Here is a 20,933-nt window from a genome sequence, read left to right on the forward strand (position 1 = left end):
GCTGTATGTGTCCCGTCATTCCCATCCTATTCCAAAGGCCATGCTGTCAGAGATGGGTGTGTTTGTGGATGAAACAAGCTCATGGAAAAACCACAGTCTCATTGCTGAGAGTCAAGAGTATGATATGATATAGTACCAAAAGTCTGGCTTTACTAAGGCTCACAAAGTAACATCATTTAGTTAGGTGTGTTGATGGCATTTATATAACCAAACGCTTTATCAGTGACGAATTACGTTATTTAATCTCTACTAAAGAAGACTAAAGAAGTGCAGCTCAGCTAGAGAAATTGTTCATATTAGGTCATTTTCAGTTTATGTTTCAGTTTAATCTCGATGTAACTTGCAAATGCAAAATCTACAGTTTCTATATGCTGATTAGCAATTACAAATGCAGGACATCGGAAATCAACTCAAATCATCACCATAATAGCAAGAAGCATATTCAAATTACAGCAATACATTTCAGTCGTCTGTTAGAAAAGACAGTTTTGCTGGTTTATAAAACTGTACTTACATTTTTGTGTCTAATAGTTGTTAGGATGTTAGTCAGTTGTTATCAGGACAGCAAATCATATGCAGATCACCTAAAAATTTCTTCATGAGTGTGAAACTTGAGCTTTTCTTATAACTGTACTTATGCCTTATTGCATTGTAGAGTTAATATATATTGCATTTAATTCATAGCATTTTATTATATGTATACAAGCATTTACATTTATAACATGTCTTAGTGTGTTTTATGCATTTTAATCATCATAATATTGTATATTTTACCCCAAATAAATGCAAAATATATGAACTGTTCTTGTATTTGTTGCTTCACTGTATTACTTTTCGTTTTGATTCAAGTGTTTGTGCTCTGCTTGTCTTAGGTAATGTTGCCTGACATGAGAAGGGAAGTGGTAAAAAGCTTCCTGTGCACGGATGAGGTTTCACTGAGTCTATTAAAGACAACAATGTGTGCAAGTAAAGTTGAATCTTTTGTCTCACAAGTTTCCATTTAACATCATTTGATTAAATAATATGTTGGATTACAACAGTAACATCACGATTTTAATCTTTATTTTAAAACAGAGACACATTTCGTGCACTTTCCATCTATTTATGTTCATCAATCACCACCAATATTTTCAGCACTGACAGAATTGAACTGGTGGGGTACAGCAGGTTTTTGGACAAACAAGACAAACAGACAAGAGTAACAGATGTCCACTTACAGAGAAAGACAAGGGGGGTGAAGAAAAACAGAGGACAAATGGACAACGCAACAGAACAAAGTCGAGTAAAACACATAAAATAAAAGCTTTAGAAGCTCATTACACTGAACACATTATGAAAATGATCCACTTGCAGAGGTCCAGGTCATTTGAATTAGCCTGCTTAAAGACAGAGACAAAGATGGTGGGGGAGGAAGACAAAGACACTGAATCAGGAAAAGACCAGACCACAACAAAACATGTGTAGTCACAAAGAAATCCCACAATACACGACAAAAAAAGTCTATCTTAATGAATCATCTAAACAAAAATTATCTACAACTACCCACAGATGTGTTCTTTTACATAAAACCACAGAAGACCCTGCATGTTATTGACAGTCACGTCCTCTTTTAACTGGAACCTCTTGCATCAGTTGTACAGCTTCCTTCATTCTCACCTTTGTATCCGTTACCAAGGGCACCGTTCACGCCGCCATATTTGCCGGTTTGTTCTCCTGTGAAAGGATAAAGCCAATTTCAGAACGACAAAGCAGCAACAAAGAGCCATTTGACAGCTACGTTAAAACTTGCAAAAAAAGGTTTTTGATCTGCATTAAGAGGACTCAGCCACCTCGCTCCATACCCTTAAGTGGAAAATAATCTATAATGCATGCAGCTGTACTTTTACTGTGCAAGCAGTTTTAGTAAAAGTACATGTTCAGAGCAAGTAGAAAGAACAATCATGAGTGCAGAGTTCATTTTACAACAAACCATACAATAAATCAATATGGAAGCTGTTTTGTTGCACAGAAAATGTGTTGTAAACAGTCATATTGCGCAAAGAAGACATGACTAATGTGTTCGCAAGTGTGTGGAAGCTGGTCACGAAGGAGGAAGTTTTCTCTCTTACCCAAAGCATCCTGAGTAGCTCCTAGCTGGGCACCATAACCTTAACAAGCACATGCAACAGAATTACACTCTGAAGATGCGAACAATAAACAAATGTGCAAAATAATATTCAATAGTTGGGTCTTCAGGTGTAGCTGGGGACATCCAGAGGATACATTTAGAAAAACTTTAGCTTTGCAAGGCATACCCAGGCTAAAAGTATTGGTGTAATAAATATGTATCACTGTCATGGAACTAAACTAAATGAAACTAAGCTGACTCTTGACACACTAGTGTCATACAATTGCTCTGTAGTAAAATATTTGCCAAGGTGAAGGCCTATCTGCCTCCCAAAGCTATCCATGCATTTGTTATAAATTGGCTGAACTTTTGTAAAGTTGGTACAAAATGCAAGCTGCTTGTATTTGAAGCATTAACATTAGTACAGGCCTCTCTCCACTGGCTTCCTGTCTATTTTAGCATTGATGATAAGACATTATTGGGTTTTAGAACTTTAAGATTTTTACAACCCAGTTAGAGCACTGAGGTTGACCAACCAGATGCTCTTGGATGTTCCAAGACATAAACACAAAAATAGTAGTGATGGAGCCTTTGCAGTTGCTGCTCCCATCATCCTGACTTAATTTTTTACAGTGTTGTATCCTTTATTTACTGTGATTTTATTCAGATTTGTCTGGGATGTTATTTATAACTGTACATCACTTTGGTTTAACCGCTAATGTTTTAGATCTGCTAGATATATATACATTTGACAAGATGCACTGGTGTGACAGAAGACATCCAGTGGGGGGTTTTTAGATTTATGTGACATGATGTGTGTGTGTGTTTTTTTTTAGGTGGGAGGATGTGTAAATTCACCTGTTTGCTGAGCTCCATATCCTGCACCAGCACCTGAAACAACACAGTACATGTAAATGCTTCAACAGGCTTCAACAATGATGAACCATCACTGACAGAAATATTGCACCATCAAATGTAGCACACTGAGACACAAACACAGAGAACATTCCTGTCGCATCTCAGATCACAAGACACTGTATATCTGCCTTTAATAGTCCTATTTGTTGTCATTACCCCCTGTTTAAGAGTTTTGACCTCATTTGGATTTAACTTGTAAAAGGAAAAAAACAACTAACACCTCCCAGTAACGGTACTTTTTCCATCACACTCAGTTTGTCACACTTTTGCTCACGCACACGGTCTCTCACCATATTTGTTGGCGGTTTTGGCGCCTTCAGCACCAAGGCTGATCTGCTGAGCGCCGTACGGGTAGCCACCATCACCTGAGAGAATGACACATGTTGAGTAGGACTATTTCGCACTTCTGATGTGATGCTGTGATGTTGTGGTAAACTAATAGGGTTTAACCAAATGAGAATGCTGTACATTTTTGTTGTTGCAGTTTTTTTTTTCTTTTAGTACCAACATCCATTTTCACATTGTGCAACATCCCTTGAAACTACATCTCAATTAACAACTCTTGTGTGACTGAAGCACACCGAAGTGACCTGATATAGGAAGATAAAAATGTAGCGGATTCAAACAAGTGAAGTCTGTTAGCTTCATTTACTGGGACCCGTGGATGCTTTCAGACCTATTCAGAATAATAGTTGTGTTTGACAGTGACTCTGCGCGAGTGATTCTATCTGGGCGAGGAAGACACAGGCGGTCCCAGAGATCACAAATCCCCAAGCAGAGCCTGAGATCTACGACGTTTAAATGAACACAGTATGAACAAAGCATGAAACAAATGTATTTTCTTGTTTTTGAAGAGGAAGAAGGTGGCTGGGTATAAGGGGAGGTGATTTTGCAGATCTGTAGAGGCTGGTGTGTAAGCAATGTATCAGCATTCGCTTCGAGTTTTCATGTGCAATATTTCAATTTCATGTGCAATGTCTCATTATCATGTGTAATATTGCTTTGCTCAGAATCTATCTATCATTGCCAGTATTACTTCTTACTTTTCTATTCTAGTCTCGCTTTAGCTTCCCTTTTTTTCAGTAATTCTGTTATCGGCGCAATATCTGGCACTAGAATTTTCTTTGGCATAATAAGTTCTTCTATTTGATCTTTTGTGGTCTGCACAGAGCAAGCAGATTGAATAAACACTGTCTCATTTATAAAGTGGGCTAACTGCATGGGACGGACAGGAGCTTTTAACAACTGGACAGAAAAGGATTTCTATCCATAAATTGTGTATGAAAGACAGGCATAGTCACAATGATGTCACACGTTGGCTTGTGAGGAATCTTTTTAAAGTGCTGAGTTTTGGAATTTTAGCCATTGCCAAGTTTTTTTTTTAAACCAGATGTGACAAATGTTGACTCATTGCATGTCCTTTATGTCAAAGGAAAAACATTTATTGAGTCAGCAAATCAAGTTAGAAGTAGGCTCCTGATTTCGTAGACTTCCATATTATTAGACTTCTATTTTATAACCAGAGGAGTTGATTAAACCTGCTGGCTGGTAGAAGAATACAGGTTTCAGGCACTTGTGCACTGACTTCACTTTTAAGACCCAGAGTCTACGTCTATCTTTTATATACAGTCTGTTCTTGTGACTAGAGCTGACTGCTCGAACTACTGGAGAGCTCCATTTCTATGCTAATACCATGATCCCTCACCACAGGCAAATGAGACACTGGGGTTGAGTCCAATTTTTTTTGTTTAGCTCATAGTCAGTTCGACTTTATCACAGAGACTTAAGCAGTAATTAAACTTGACTAAGTAGTACTGTTGCGGTAACTACCAGCACCTTCAAACTTCGATATTAGCACTTTATATCTTATTTATTTAGTCGGTAAAAAACACCTGAAGTGTTAAACATCTATTCGCCATTTTATAAAGGGATCTGTGCTGTGTTACAAACTGCTATGATAAAGTGGTGATAGAAATGTGTTCTGTTTTACAGTAATTATGGTTGCAAATCAAGTTGCTAACACATGCAGCTCCCACCTTCCAGTCCGGCAGGAATCACTGGAGCATTACCATAAGGAACCTGAGCAGCTCCTCCTCCTGCAGAAGGAAAAAAAAAGAAGAAACAATTACATGGTCAAACTGACTCATATCTCTTGTTTCTTTCCACCCTTGAACCCGCACAGGTCATCAGCCATTTCTGCTCAGTCCACCAGTTCAAGTGTGACTCAGACGTGGAAAGTCACATCAGCAGAAGCCTGAGTAATAGTGTGACAGAGGGACGGGGTCATGTCAACACTGCTCACCATATTTGCCACCAGTTGCATCCAGGCCTGCACCGAGTGCTCCTGAAAGAAGACGGGAGGGGCTGTTGTGACAAGCTTTCACAGAAAATATACTCAGACTGCGGTCTTATTGTTGAACGGGTGGCTACGTTTCTGTGGTATTTGTATTCTGTATTTGTATTCTGATGGGAACTGTGCAATTGTCGTCATTTGCTTTGTAGTGTTTTCTGTGATATTTATTTATGACGGTGTTTCGCAGCCAAATGAACATATGAACTGTGTCCTTATTGCTGCTCCATCCTTAAATGTCTTACCATATGCCCCCTGGCCCTGTCCAGCGTAGCCTCCTGTACTGAGGGCTGGAAAATAAATCAGAAAAACATATATGTCAGACATTGTTCAATCATTATCTGATTATTAGGAAACCTTTCAATTAAAGCATCTATAGGAGCAAAACGTCAGAAGCCACCAGATTCAACTGGTCAGCTTCTATAAGTGAGAGACAATAGCTACACCCAGTGGATGAAACACCACACTGGTCATGTTAGGCAGTGTTTTTCTTGGTGTTTTTTGAAGCTGTCAAACATCGCAGGTTAAGCATCTACGTGTTAGTGCCATCACCAGTTTCTACCAAGTCCTCAAAATTGTTACCTTCACTCTTCCCTGCTTTGTTCTCAGCACCATCAGCTAAGTCTGCAGGGTAACCAAGCCCTGAAACATAGTTCTAATTAATTATGTCTGCGAGCTAATGACTCTTCAAGTAGACTGAGTTTCCCCCTTTATGTTTTTTTGACGGCACTCACCAGCTCCATAACCGTCAGAGTAACCGTTCCCATAACCTGTTGAGAGAAGGCGCAATATGTTGTTAGATAAAGAGAGACTAAATATTCAGGAGTGTCATGCATGCAAACTAAATACCTGTAGACAAAGCTTTTGCACCAGCATCTCCACCTGTAATAAAAGCATAATAAAAGATAAGCCTATTATAACTGAACATCAACACTCCTGTCAGTGACGGCTTGATACAGAGTGTTTTTGACACCAAAAATAAAGGATGATCCTCTGTCAGATTTTGTTCAATCTGGCCGGTAGAGAAAAAAAAAAAACTTCTCTGGGTTTCCACCTACCAAAGCCGTTGCCTGCCATAGCACCAAGGTATCCTGTTGCTCCCTCACCATAGCCTGTGATAACACACATTCAAAGCAAACTAAGCACACACTGTGTTTGCTTAACAAAAGACATTATTTAACTAAGGTCAAATATAAAACTTGGGCAGCTCTAAAGAGATTAATTTCTTGCACGGACATGTAAAACAGAAAAGAAAAAAAACAAAGAGATATTCACATGAGGACTGAAACAATTTGAGAGTAATCATTTTGTTGTTGTTGTCTTCCAGTTTTTAAAAGCCATATTAATTATTCACCAGAGAGGAAAGGGAGCTTCTGGCGTGACCTTTGGAGCAAGGTGAAGATGACAGAGCTTTTCTTTTCTCTGGTGTGACTCACAAGCAAATTATTGGTTTACAAGGCAAAGCAGGAGTAGCAGCTGATTTTCTGCTGTCTGGCTCTGAGTCCTCGCCTTCATTCATGTTCTGCACAACAAAACTTAAGTGGCAAAAACGAAATCCTAATTTTTTTTTTCAATAAGTATGTTAATGTGGTTTCTGAAAAGCTTCTACATTTGCATAGGATCACTGGGTCTGTTGAAGAGACCCTTAAAGCAATAGTCTGGCATTTCAGGACATACATTTGTTCACTTTCTTGCTGCAAGTTAAATTACAAGACAAATTGTACTCTCAAATTCAACACCCCATGTTGTACCAATTTTCAGCAAATTAATAAAAGTCACACGTCTCCAAAATGCGATTTTCAAATTTTTAACAAAACATACAACAAAGATGGTTCATTTTATGTATAACCCATAGTTTTGGTCCTGCTTAAATGGACTGTTTTAGTGTTTGTAGCTTTAAAAGCAACTGATCTCCTGCTGCCAGCACCCGCTTCAGGAAGAAGAGGGAGCACAACAGCATTGCAGAATTTCCAGACAATCGCTGTTTTTAAATTATATGTGGTTGACCAGTTTGTCAGACGACACTAAAATCAGGATCTTAGCAGTACAGAACCACAGCTTGGAAATGGCTTTGAAGTGATGTCTGGTTACCATGTAGTCTTCATGTGCTGCCTTTTAATCACTATTTTATATCTGTTCTGCTGTCTGACAACAGGAATGGAAAAATATTTAAATAGGAACAGCTTAATTGAGAATTGAGCTGTATTGAAATGCAGTACATGTGAGCACAGAGAGTAGGAGAGAAGCAAATGGCATTGGCCAAATTTAAGTTGCACAGATGCACAACAGGTGACATGAAAAAACAGAAACCCGCCTAGGCTGCCTTGTTTACTGGTTTCAAATGGCTTTTAAAAGCCCATCAACTTTAAAGTTTACCGTCAAAGCTAATGGTTAGCCATATTAGCCGCACAACACATTAACACTAATGATCTTCTAAATGTTGTAGGGACATTAATAAAAATAATCCACTGGATTTTCAGTTCCTCAGATGCTGGGAGTGCATGAAGACTCTTGTGCTCACTCTTACAGCTAACAGAACATTTAGTGAGCTTTGCTCGTGGCCGAGATGTTTTACATTTAGCAGAAGCAGCTCTAGACAGCAAACAAAGTGAAATGGCAGGGTTATAAAAAGTTTGAGTTTGATGACTATTGGCTCCTCGGCTGGAATGTAGCGGCTCTGTGAAGTTCTTAATAGTGTGTAAGGCTGGCAGGCTACCTAGCTGTGAATTGAGTAATGGCAAAAGTAAATGTCCTCATATCTTAACAGCTTTTATTTTACACCTCTATGTTTATAAGAATCACAAAAAATAGATTTTCATTAAATGGGACCGTTACCTATGAAGGGACAGCCGACAGCCAGCAGCCAGTTAACTTAGCAACTGGAAACTGGAAACAGCAAACACTCCAAGAATGTGAAAAAGCATACTACACAAAATGTCAAACTACCCCTTGAAGAATCCAACACTGAGGGGGAAACAGCTGAAGAACATGAGTTTTTGCACAGCCTCACTATCTGACATCCCTGCAAAACCTCCGGGATATCTACTCTGTCCAAATACAGCAGCAGCTAAATTTTGAGATTTATTTTGCTAGAGAAATTAGAACACAAATCCTCATTCTCATCAAGAAAGAAAGAAAGACTAATGAAGGAAAATGTACATTCTTACCTCCAAGTTTGCCTGCTGCACCACCCAGGTATGCTCCCTGTCCCAAACCTGTGGGCAGAATATTAGAAATCTTTACCACAGGTAGAGTAAATCTACATCAGTATCTCAGTCTGCTGAAGAGGACTGTTCATGTGTTAGGTGTCATTTCCAGCATTACCTGGTCCATAGCCTCCAGCACCCAGGCTTGCCCCCAGATAGTTTCCTGGTCCACCAATGTAACCTGTCGAGAAGGTGAACAGAAGCTCAGCAAAATCAAATGTTTTGTTTGTTTGTTTTCTATTACATATAACTCTTCAAACACAGTGTTTGTTCAGTGCAGATTTAAATAAAGTGTGATTTTAAAATTAACAGAACATTTCCAGCTTTACTTTAAAAAGCTGATTATGACAAATCGGAAAGATTTTTTTAAAAAACCCACACATTTAGTTGGGAAGATCGTGACAAGCCTCTTTTTTCAATCGTTTCATTTTTACAGAAGATGTGGTTGCTGCAGATGGAACACATGGAACTGACACCAGAGACAATAAATGTCTCCATCTTTGTTAGAACTAGGTGTTATTTTTAGCATCCTCTCCACTGGACAGTAATTTTCCTGGACTGAATTCTAAAAGCCGCAACACCAGATGTTGAGCCATCAAAATACGAGTGTATGACAACCTGAACTATGAGTTAGAGGTAACCCAGACACACACACACACACACACACACACACACACACACACAATGAGATACAGACATATTGTCTATAAAGTGTAGATTTCCTCTTATATCTCTGATTGGAACCTCTTTGTGCACACAGACAGATCAGTGATTAGGAGATCATCAACTGCTTCAAACATGAGCCATACAACATACAGCTTAAGGTATTAGTGAATTTTACAAAATCCACAATGGACAAACACACTAAGGATCATGGAAGTGTGCCGTTATTTCTGCTTTTGTAACTTTGAGCATTTGTAGAGTGAAGCGTCCAAAAGCTGTACCACATATAACAACGATGTTTAACATATACAACACTGGGCAGCAAGCTTGATTATATTCATTGTTAGTTGTGAATCTTAGATATTTACAGTGGTGTGTGTGTGATATATAAATTATGCAATAAAAAAGTTAGAGGCTAAAATTGGTCAGGAAGGTTAGTTCTTTTTTAAGCGTGCTCAGTCCTGTGACGTTAAAGAGGTGGCAGCTTTACATTAGCAAGGACGCACAACGGCAATTTATTATTGACTCACTCTCCAGTCAGAGTTATATTCTCAGGGTCATGACCTTTACAGCAGAAAACTAATTATTGCTCTCATCTAGGGATCCGTCAAGCTTCGACCGCACAATGATTAAGACTTAAATTTCCATCAGTGCAAATGTGAAATTAAACAAGGACCCTATTCAGCGCGCCAAGAAAATCACATCCACACTTCCTATTTAATTATTTCTGGTGCCACGGATCACTACAGCTGCACGGCCAAAGCCTACAGGAAACTCTTTATAAAGGTATTGGAATTAAGATAATCAGACATCAAGAAGTTGTTTACTATTTCTCTCTAGCCATGGTTGTGCTGTTTCCATAGAGGTGTGGGACTTTATATTGCAGTGAAAAATGAACACACGGTGAGGAAAAATGTGACCAGAGACAACATTATTACAGACTCCACTCCAGGAAGTGTTGGTCAAGTTGCTGTTATGTGTGTGAAATGCCAAAGTTTTACATCTCAGCTAACGCGTGTAAACGCTCATGTCACCGCAGGATGACTACTTCGATAGCTCCTAATGCGTCTTGGTTGAATGTACATGGGACAACATATATAGGATGCTTTTAAACTGCCATCAATCTCAGTTAACTTAAAGCAAGGCTAATATTTTAGAAGGTTCACGTAAGATAACATTTGTAGAAACACATTGCAAAAACTACAGCTAAATGCAAAATATGAAATTGCTAAATTAAACAAAGGGAATAAATCTGTATTAGAAAAATTTAAAAGGCAAATGAAAGTAATCGGGAGAAGTAAGAGGACAAGTATAGTGTAGATCTCAACAGTGAACCATTAAAAAAAGCCACCAAAAAAAATCCAAATTTGAAATGTAGAAAAAAAGACATTTAGATGATGAAAAAGACAAAGCTTTGCTCTTACTTGCTGCCTGGTATTTCCTCCCAGCCTGCCCTGGGACATGGAGAGCTTTTGGCTTTTTCACATCATGTTCGGCTTGAGAAAGGCTTTTTGCATCCTGAACATCTGCAGTAAAGCCTTGAGCTTCCTGCCCTGCTCCAGCTGAGACGACGCCTAAACTTTGGGTTCCACTTGCACCAGGGATCAGTGCTCCATAGTGCCCCCCTGCTTGTACTTGAAGGTTTGGAGAACCATGTCTATGGTTTTCTACAGTGACGGTGCCACGGATTCTGAGTCCATTTTTAGCCACCAGTCCTTTGACACCCTGCCTGTCTGCTGCAGAGTATATATTGCTTCTATCCGGCGCTTGCGAAAGAGGGAGCTGATAAGGTTTCTCTCCTTGTGTTTGTGGAGTTATGTGTCCAAGATGTTGACCCTGTTCACCAACATGCGTCTGAGGCAGCAAACTTGGTCTCCTTTGAGTTTCTGAACCCAAAGGCTCAAAGCGATTCTTGCCCAATACACCTGACAAATCAACACGGGAGCCACAGTTTCGGGTTCGCTGATTTTGTTGAATAGATAAATCAGAGGCCAAACCGAGACTTTTGATACCGTCTTTATCTAGATTCAGCTGTCTTCTCACACCTCCAGCTGCCAGTGCTGCTTCATGACTTGTTGCCCCTTTTCTTTTAAATATTGAAGGGTCATTAGTTTCTCCTTGTCCTTGTGAAACAGCCAGACCAAAAATCTCACTCTGTTTATCAAGAGGAGTCTCAAGATTTGGTGACTGAACTATTGGATCGAGGCTTTTGACCTCCCTTCCTGCATGTAATTCAGGAACAGCGGGACCAAGCACACCGCTTCTCCTCATGTCGGGAAACTCAGGTCCAAGCCTTCTGTCTTGTTTTCCGTACAAGTGGCCTAAAGCTCTGCTCTTTTCTCTCTTAGGGTCTTGAACAGCTTGGCCCAGACTGGCCACTTCAGGTCCAACCAAATCTGCTGCAGACACACCTGGCAGAGAAATAGCATCATGCATCCACAACGTCTTTGTTGGGTCAGATCAGATCTGTAGTAGCCAAAGGCAAAAACATCCACTGATCTGTCTGTATTTTGATTCCACTTTACTGATGTGTGTATCACTGCATTCAATGCAATATAACACATTATCAACAGAAGAATCAGTGCTCAAATGGAGGCGATTCAAAACCAAACAGAGACAAGACAAAATCCATTATGGTCTGAAATTAGTCCAGTTTCAAAGGACAGAATCATTACCATAATTCGGACACACACTTGCAATGACATCAACATATAAAACATGCCATGGCAACAAAACATTGCCATCCTGAATTGTTGAAATGCCATAAAACACACCAGAGTCACAGCACAAGACGAAAACACCACCTGACTCAAACCGCATCAGTGTGTAACAAAGACAGCTGATACACAAAGCTTAGGAACACAGCAGGAGGCCACAGTCGACAGTGAAGTGAAAAAGATATTTGCCAGGAGACTGAAAATAATCAAATTTTACAATCGAGTTTCACTAATCATATTTGTTTAAAACAACAAAGATGTTATCATGCATAAAATAGCTGAGTTACTGTGAGCCAGAATGAGAATAATGCAACAGATTACAAATTTCCATGGCTCACAGTAACCTGATGTTCCTGCCAAAAAAGAAATGAAGCTTGTGTGAATAATTTGTTTTTTTTGCCCTGCTAAGTAAAATGTCAGCAAAATTTGAGGTATAGTTCTGCAAAAAATTGATTACAAACTTAATGTAGCAAACTGCACCTTTCACAATTATTAGAGCATCACTTCAATCTTATTACAATCAAGTTGTTAATGTGTGTTTAGTTTGCATAACCTATTTTCCAGAAGCCCCTTCAGCTCCTGCAAACCACAGCACCGAGTTCTCTCCACACATCAGCTCTCATTAACCCGCAGACTGAAGATGAAGCTGGAGGAGCCGGGAGCTCATGCAACATGCAACACAGATGAAACACTGATAGACAAACACAGTCTCGCCTGTGCACACAAAACAAAAACAGCAAAGCCGCTGATAACATTACATTCGATAGATGTGATTTCATGCCAACATGAATTCAACATCGTGGAACACCAGGCGACGTTTTTTTTACAGAGGTTGCAGACAAATACAACACAAAACAAAGACAGCCTGACACACACGATCACCACAGTCGACTGCGGTGAAAATGTTACCCGGTTTTTGTTCCTTTGCCCCCTGTCCAGTGGGATACCCCGGTAAAACTCCTGATGAAAGCAGATAGAAGGACTGTCATTGAGTTCACTGCACATGCTCACTCACAAACCAGCACCAACACTATGGTCAGTGTGTTACAGGTAGTAGCTGTTCTATTCTTGCAAAGACAACAAACTCTGCTAAAGGGAAGGTAAAATAAAGGGCCCTAAATTTAGTAGAAGAGGATAAAAGTGCTTTAATCAAACATGTTGGCCCTATTTCTGCAAAAGTACCCAGCTTTTGTGAAACCTGATGTTAATGCATGACTTTGGATCAAGTGTTTGTGGCAGGAGCAACAACAAGACACCCTGCTACACGCACTTCTGAGCTAAATGAATGAAGGCACCTGAGGTAAGACAGGATTCATCATTTACCTGGTCGGGCTCCAGGATAGCCAATGCCTGTTAAACCTCCATACCCTGGCAAAGAAACAAAAAGCCCAGTTCATCTTTAAATCAGACAAGCACTCTGATTACATCACCACTGTCCTGGGGTTTTCTCTGTTTTACAAGGACACATTATTTATTTGCAAGGATGCGATCTGCCCCATATATCACGTTCACAGACGTGTTGGCAGAGGGCCACTTAGCTGAGATTTATCTAACAAGCACATAGAGGCTCACAGAAGAGGTACATTTACTCTCATTTGGATATGCAACATAAAGAAACTATGGAACAAACTAGATGATTACCTACCTGGCACAGCGCCGAGGCCAGCACCGTAACCTGGAAAGTCACAAAGACAGAGTTAGTTTCCATTTACAAAGATTCCTACAGCGTATAACATCTGTTTATGTAAGATCTGTCTGCATCATGTCACAAACAACAACACATAAACGCATCTTATCGAGGAAACAAAAGGTGTGACATACGTTTCAGTGGTTCAACATGTCTTGTAAATCTGATGTCATTTCAGCCTTAAAGGTTTGCTGCCAAGTTTTGCATGAAGCACAGACTGACAAGATTTCTACTGTGATGTGTGAACACGACTAAAAACAACTCCAGAGTTGCAACAAAGCACATCTGGCTGCTTGAAGCTTCTGAGAACTTGACTCAGCAATATTTCTCCAGAACGTGAAATCATCAGCAACCTTTTTTTTATTGGTGAAACTGTTAGATTCAGGTTGAACACTGTAAAAATGTAGTTCTAAAGTTGAATAAAATTAAGAAAATGTTTAAGCAGATCGGTTTGTTAAATGAAAGCTATACTGTATCATTGCAGATATAATTATAATCTGTCAGAATACAGATTTATCATGTATAATTATATCTAATTATGTATATACTTTAACAATATACATTACATTATTTAATACCATTGTTTTTCATGTGTAAATACTCTACATTAAGCATTAAATGCACCAAAAAATAAAGGCGAGAAAATGCATTTTAATTATAGAAACTAATGATTGCTGTTGTTTGTTTTACAATGAGCTATAAACTGGCAAACTCTTACCAGTTCACCTGCCTAATCAAACAGCGAGGGCCAGATTTGATCACATTTGATTGATGACATAACAAAACAACCCCACAGACGTCGACAGATTTTGATTCAACTGTTGCTAAACTCTTTGGGAGAAGAATGTTTGCCTAACTGCTTACAACAAAAGGCTGACTGAGGAAAAAGAAAGATTTCTGGAGCCTTTTGCCATCAGCCTGCTCGCGGGCAGCTGGCAGCCTTGAGCCTTAGTTTCTAAAACTGTGACCAATGTATGCGGATGGTACTAATTGTTGCAGCTCCTTGAAAAGGCGATTTAATTCTAGTGCTGTTGTCCTAGTGGTTTTTTATTTTTGTTTTTATGGATCCAGCTAACACCTACCATTACTAAACATGCTGATTCATGATCAAAGTCTATGTTACAAAAAAAAAAGAAATCATCAGCTGGATGACATCTTCCTTATCATATCAGTATTACCACGTTTCCCTGCCTGACCCAAGCCCAGTCCCAGTCCATTAGTAAGTCCAGCCCCCATTGCCATCCCTGGTCCCAGACTGGCACCTGCAACCACAAGACAGATGTACAATTGTTTTGATAATTTAATGGATTCATTTTATTAGCCACATACAGCAAATCTACAACAGGAGACAAGAGGAGGATAAAAAAGCAGCAGGCTGTGGTTTTGTCATGTACCATAAGCTCCCTGGGTTCCATATCCACCTTGCTTCAGGCCGCCTCTGCCTCCTAATCCAAGAGCTCTGTAGCCTCCTGTGAAAACAAGAAAAAGCTCCCTTTGTTGTAGAGCAGCAGAGTTCTCCAACAAGTATCATCGCTCAGACTTTAGACGGGCTGTTTATCTGCTGTGAGACTGGATGGAGGAGCTCTGCACCTCAAGAGTCAAGAAATATTCTTTCCACCTTTCACAGGTCAATACTGTTGTAGTCATGAATAAAAAAGAAAAAGAACTGTATGTTTTGTGTGCTGTCCAACAGGTGAGAATATTTTGGATTTCCTGCTCAGCTCTGTGCAGGTTTAGAAATACTACTGCAACCTGTATAACACAAGGGTTTTCTTACCAACACCGAGATGAGCTCCAGGATAGCGTCCAACTGAGATGAACCAAAGGGGAAGAAAAAAAAAAACACAAACATGACTTATTCTGAAGGTAAAGTAATTTAAGATCACGCAGTTGGCAGACAGTAAAACAGAATTGAACGTACTTCCAGTCTTCATTGCTTTGCTGCCATATCGGCTCCCCAGTGCTCCAAGAGCTCCTGCAACTGAGAAGAAAAATGCTGACTTTTATTACATTATGACACATTTTCTCTGTATATGTACCCAAAAAGACATTTCAGACAGAAATATGTATTCATCTAAACATTCATTATCCAGATTAAATGTCACCCTGGAACATCTGTGTGAGACGTACTTATGCATCCACACAACAACAAATCAGTCAGTTAAGGTGGTATCTTCTGCTGCTGTGTGGCACTGTTTAATTTTAATTCTGTCCTGTGCACCATTTAGGGAAAGCATACTAAGAAAAAGACCAACCTCCAGGTTTCACTCCAATGCCGACGCCTGAAGGGAAAAAAAACAGACACAAAAATGAGAAACAGGTACAGACAGTTGAGAAAACTTCTGAATCCAAGAGTGTGACCATTAAAGCTAAAATAAATAAATAAATACTTCATCTTGTTTTTAAGGTAAATTTAAAAAGTTACCAGCAAATCTGTATGACATACCTCTAGCTGGCAGCACTCTCCCCCAGGATACACTCTGAGGTTTCACCCCTGAAACATTGAAAGCATAAATATTCAATAATCACATTAAAGACGGTGGCAGTTTGCTTGTCATAGCTATCAAAAGAGGATAAAAAATGTGAAAAGATTCACCAAAAAAGCCTCATACAGCATAAAACACAAAAACTATACAGTTTGTTACAGTAAAAATGAAATTAAAAAGATAGTAACTACATTTAAGATCCCAAACTGGGAGTCAGTAAACGAGGCAGAGTGCAATTTATATTGTTAAACCTGCATCCACTGCATATAAATGATGAAAAGAATGCAAATAAGAAAGAATGCGTGATGGAAACTAATGTAAAATACACCGAAGAAATGATGTGCAAGTCTGCAAGAAGGTTCGGAGGATAGTATGAATTAAATATTGGTGTAAAGTGGGCATTTAGATTAAAAGCTTTTTGTCTCCCAAACTCATACTCAGTAGTGAAAGCATTCAGATCATTTACTTAAGTTAAAGTACCAATACAGCAGGGAAAAAGTACTCATTACAAATATAAAGCCTGCATAAAAAATCCTATTCAGGAAAAAATGCATAACTACTTGCAGCTAAATGTAGTTGATTAGTATTAAAGATAAAGTCCTGGTTTGGTCCCTCCGACTGATCTGTTATTATATAAGACATGATTAGATTATTAACAGTGAAGCATCAGTGTGTCAGCAGCAGGTTACTGCTGCAGGTGAAGAGAAAGTTCTGATGCACAAATTGCACAAAAACTGTCGTCGGTTTTTGGACTTTTTTTTTTGTTGATAGTCTTAATATTTATTTAAATTAAACCATGTGAGAAGTTTTGATTTAAAAATCTTCATCTTATAAAAGGCTGTCAGATAAATGTGGTGGAGTAGAATGAACAATATTGGCATCTGAAATGTAAATACCCAAGTAAAATACAAGCAACTTAAAATTGCACTTAAGTACAGTACTTGAGTATTTGTATTTGTATTCTACTATTTTATTTCTACAGGAGCTCTTTGGGGTTACACAGTACAGTTTTTAAATTGACATTAACCTGGATTTTAGACAAGGCTTTAGGTTAATTTTACTTTCATGCCAGTACTATCACCTCTTTACTGTCCACAATAAGGTACAAAACTCAGTCAGCTGTTTCAAACTTGTGAGAATTACAGTGCAAAAGTCACTCGAGGATTTCATGAGTACTGTAACGTGACTGGGAGACAGCAGGACAGAGAGACAGACACTCATTGATGAAAATGCAGCGACTGAGTGGCGCCTGTCAGTTCTTCTCACGATCAGTCGTCAGATTTTACCTGCCCCTGCCACCTTCTCATCGCGTCCTTTGAGTCGGTGAAATTAGATAATACGGACCACAGAGACTTGGCACGGCAGCTGGCGTTTGAGCCCAGAGCCCACACAGTCCGGTGCCTTTTTCTGCCCCGATCTCACACACATGATATTTAACAAGTCAGTGAGAGTGAGTCAGTGAAGACACTGATCCATCAGAGCTGACGGTGAAATCACAGTGTGTTTGACCGAGGTGCTGACAGCTCTTTGACTCAATTCACTCGTCAGCCAAAATTTCAAGCAATTTCTCACGAGAGCTTATAGAATTTAGGCAAATTTGTGCAGAATTCCTTTGATAAAGTTAACATATTTTTATTGACTCACACAAATATTCCAGTTTTACAGCAAAATTATCTTTTTTAGCCTCTTCATTTTTTTTCAACAGAATATACACATTTAATTCCCTCACAGAAAGATGAATTATATTGGTGAGAATTACATCAGCCACATCACACAAAGCTAATCTTTATGTAATTATTATGGCGAATATATGATTGCTTTAAAAACAACAATGCAGCAAAGACGATTCTTTGTGTCAGCAATAAACTGAAAAATAATCAGATCCAAATGAAATGTGAAGTAAAAGGTATTATTTGCTTTAGAACACTATTCAAATAAAATAAAATCATCATATGAAAGAAAGTGAAAAACTGGCAGCAAGTGTGGCAGAAAAAACATGTAGAAAAATGATTAGAAATGTAGAAATAAAACAGGAAATATCTGTAAAATAACTGTATTTTTGCAGATTTAAATATTGTAAAAAATAATATCATTTTATGGTCAAGTGTTGTTAAAAAAAACCACACAGGGTGAAAAAAAATTTCAATCCTTAATATACATATACAGCACCCTCCATAGTTATTGGCACCCCTGGTTAAGATGTGTTAAAAGCCTTAAAATAAATTCTTTTTTTTTGTTGCAGAAGCAAACGCTCACACTGAAAATTATAGAAAAATGTAACCTTCAACTCAACTCAAATGAACTGTTGGCAAAAGGGGGTTGTACAAAGTATTAACATCAAGGGTGTTAATAATTGTGGCACACATGATTTGATGTAAAAGAATTATTTTTTAATGTGGGATTTTTTTCACACTGAATAAATGCACTTGAATTAAAGGTTGAATTTTCCTCTTTTTTTTCATTGTGGTCCTATATTATTTAGAAAAAAACTCAAAGGTAAAGAACACATCTTAACCAGGGGCGCCAATAATTATATAGTAAATAATTTTTCTTTCAAAAAAAGGCAAGTGTCTGTTTAATAATGGTATTTTTGGCTTACATAAAAAGAGTAAAATAAACTGTAATTTTATGGTCAAAGGTTGTAAACTCGACTACTATACTATGAACTAATGTTTTGTCTGTGCTTTTGCTTATTATCTGTAATTTAACAAAACAGGAAAAATCTGCACAATAACAGTAGATTGTACAAAATATTACATTTAAAAACTGCTAAGACATTCATTATTCATCTGTATTAAACCTCTGTCTTCACTTTTTGAATCTGGTGAGTTTCTTACCGCCTTGCAGAGTTTGCTGAGCCAACCAGAGAACCAGCGAAGTCTGGAGCAGAGCTCGAACCAGCATGATGGAGGCGACAGCAGCAGTGGGAGAGAACCAACTGATGGACAGACAGACAAATACAAAACTGGGAGTTAATGCTGCACGGCCCCTCGTGTCTTTTATACGATTTCTTCCTCTGATACACTCCCACTGACCAGTCCTGCCCTCTGAACACACACATCGGTCTGACTGGGCGAAGCTAAAAGGCCCATTAGCTGAGAATGTACACAATGAGATTCTGTATTTTCTTCTGCACCTGAGAATTCACACCCTCCCTTAACCAAGAAACAAACTGCACTTGAGCTAATGTTTGAGCTAATGGTTTGATTTAGCATTTTTCTGAAAACAAAAGTCAGAAATGTGTCTATTTAGGAGTGTTGAGCTGGGTATAGATGGAAAAAAAGAGAATAAAAACAACAAAGTGCACTAAAAACAGCCAGAAAAGGAAATTCTTCTCAGTGAAGAGCAAACATTCAGTGAGACTGTCTGACTTTCCTGCATACAAGGAGCCAAGGATCCAGGATTTAAGGAGTTTACTCACATTTTGAAGTAATATGAGTAATGAAATGCATTTACATGTGCTCCTAAGGTTGTGCTGAAAAGGGAAAATAAAGATTTAGGGGATAAAGGAGTATTTAAAGTGCATACTATGCAAATATGTAATGCACAGTTTGGAGAATAAGTCTAAGGATACTGAACATAAGGAAAGAAGATTTTCGTCTGTCTGCTTTGGACTTCTGTCAGTGAAGGCCTTTGCCTGAATGTAGAGCATGCTTCATAATGTGACAACACTGTAAAAACAAACAAACAAACACAAAACAACAAGTATAAAAGCAGTTAGGATGGGATAGTGAATAACTGTCTCATGAAATTACAATAATTTTTCATAATATAGATATTTTTTGGTTTCAATTTACCATCAAATATGTTTTGTTTGTTTTTTTGTTTGTTTGTTTATTAGCATTTAATGAAGGATATTTCAATATGTGAAAACAATTAAATTGTTTGACTGATACATTGATGAAAACACATTTATTCAACGTTTCTGTGAAAGGTTCTGCAACCACACAAGATATTTCTCATTTAACACACAAATCTCTGCAAAATTACAGCACCAATACTTTTTGGGGAGTTAATTTTTCATAATTGCATCACATGCTAATGTATTTATAGAATTTGAATTTAGGAATTTCATGTATTAATATAGAGGACACGGGATCTTTCTGTGTGGAGTTTGCATGTTCTCCCCGGGCAGCGTGGGTTCTCTCTGGGTTCTCCGGCTTCCTCCCACAGTCCAAAAACATGTTGAGGTTAATTGGTGATTCTAAATTGTCTGTAGGTGTGAATGTGAGTGTGCTTGGTTGTCTGTCTCTAAGTGTAGCCCTGTGATAGACTGGTGACCTGTCCAGGGTGTCCCCTGCCTTCACCCTAAGTCAGCTGGGATAGACTCCAGCCCCCCACGACCCTAGTGAGGATTAAGCGGTGTATAGAAAATGGATGGATGGATGTATTAATATAGTAAAATCACAGCACATATACAAATGAAGTTTAACTTTTTACGTGTCTTTTTATGTGAAAAATTGATAATTAGAAATGTAAATTAACGCCACATTCTTGTCATTTTATTAACAATTTTGTGTTTTATTACAATGTAGCTCTGGTTCTTCATCTTCTGCATAACTTTTTAGTGTTTTAATCCAGTAAACCAGCTGATGATGAACCTATTATAGCAGAACACATCCTACAGTGTTTCCTCTATTGATATTCTTGTCAGGATGGAAAAGCAGCCAGCAGCTATATAAAACAAGATTATTTGCAGACTTGGACATAAATTCTCCCTTACAGACATTCTCACTATTGCAAATAAAACCTCCTTGTTTTGCAATAAATTTGCAAATGGTCAGACAGAAAAATTATAC

The 20,933-nt window shown here is 38.5% G+C and overlaps 1 protein-coding gene across 1 annotated transcript; it reads right to left on the reverse strand.

Moving 5' to 3' along the window:
* Window positions 1-660: 660 nt before the first annotated feature.
* LOC103367350 (spidroin-1) lies at window positions 661-19,038 on the reverse strand. Its single transcript, XM_008295350.1, has 24 exons — window positions 18,972-19,038; window positions 16,095-16,142; window positions 15,904-15,930; window positions 15,570-15,629; window positions 15,426-15,458; window positions 15,043-15,117; window positions 14,827-14,910; window positions 13,607-13,636; window positions 13,285-13,329; window positions 10,669-11,655; window positions 8,700-8,762; window positions 8,543-8,590; window positions 8,386-8,442; window positions 6,434-6,487; window positions 6,110-6,145; window positions 5,958-6,017; window positions 5,621-5,665; window positions 5,328-5,369; window positions 5,062-5,121; window positions 3,316-3,390; window positions 2,966-2,998; window positions 2,109-2,147; window positions 1,657-1,713; window positions 661-1,376 (listed from the first exon to the last, which is right to left on the reverse strand). Exons 1-24 carry the CDS (start codon window positions 19,036-19,038, stop codon window positions 1,372-1,374), a joined length of 2,130 nt encoding a protein of 709 aa, XP_008293572.1. The 3' UTR covers window positions 661-1,371.
* Window positions 19,039-20,933: the final 1,895 nt, after the last annotated feature.

Source organism: Stegastes partitus, unplaced genomic scaffold (assembly GCF_000690725.1).
Source record: "Stegastes partitus isolate 25-593 unplaced genomic scaffold, Stegastes_partitus-1.0.2 Scaffold1038, whole genome shotgun sequence".
NCBI classification, from domain to species: domain Eukaryota; kingdom Metazoa; phylum Chordata; class Actinopteri; family Pomacentridae; genus Stegastes; species Stegastes partitus.

What these genes read in the sequence shown, in the direction of transcription:
- LOC103367350 (XM_008295350.1), bottom strand. Translation starts at nt 19,038, where the DNA reads ATGCTGGTTCGAGCTCTGCTCCAGACTTCGCTGGTTCTCTGGTTGGCT. An exon ending in GGGTCAGGCAGGGAAACGTG is followed by an intron (nt 13,637 to 14,826) that starts GTAATACTGATA and finishes GTGACTTTCCAG; the next exon opens with GTTACGGTGCTGGCCTCGGC. An exon ending in AGCTACTCAGGATGCTTTGG is followed by an intron (nt 1,714 to 2,108) that starts GTAAGAGAGAAA and finishes ATCCTTTCACAG; the next exon opens with GAGAACAAACCGGCAAATAT.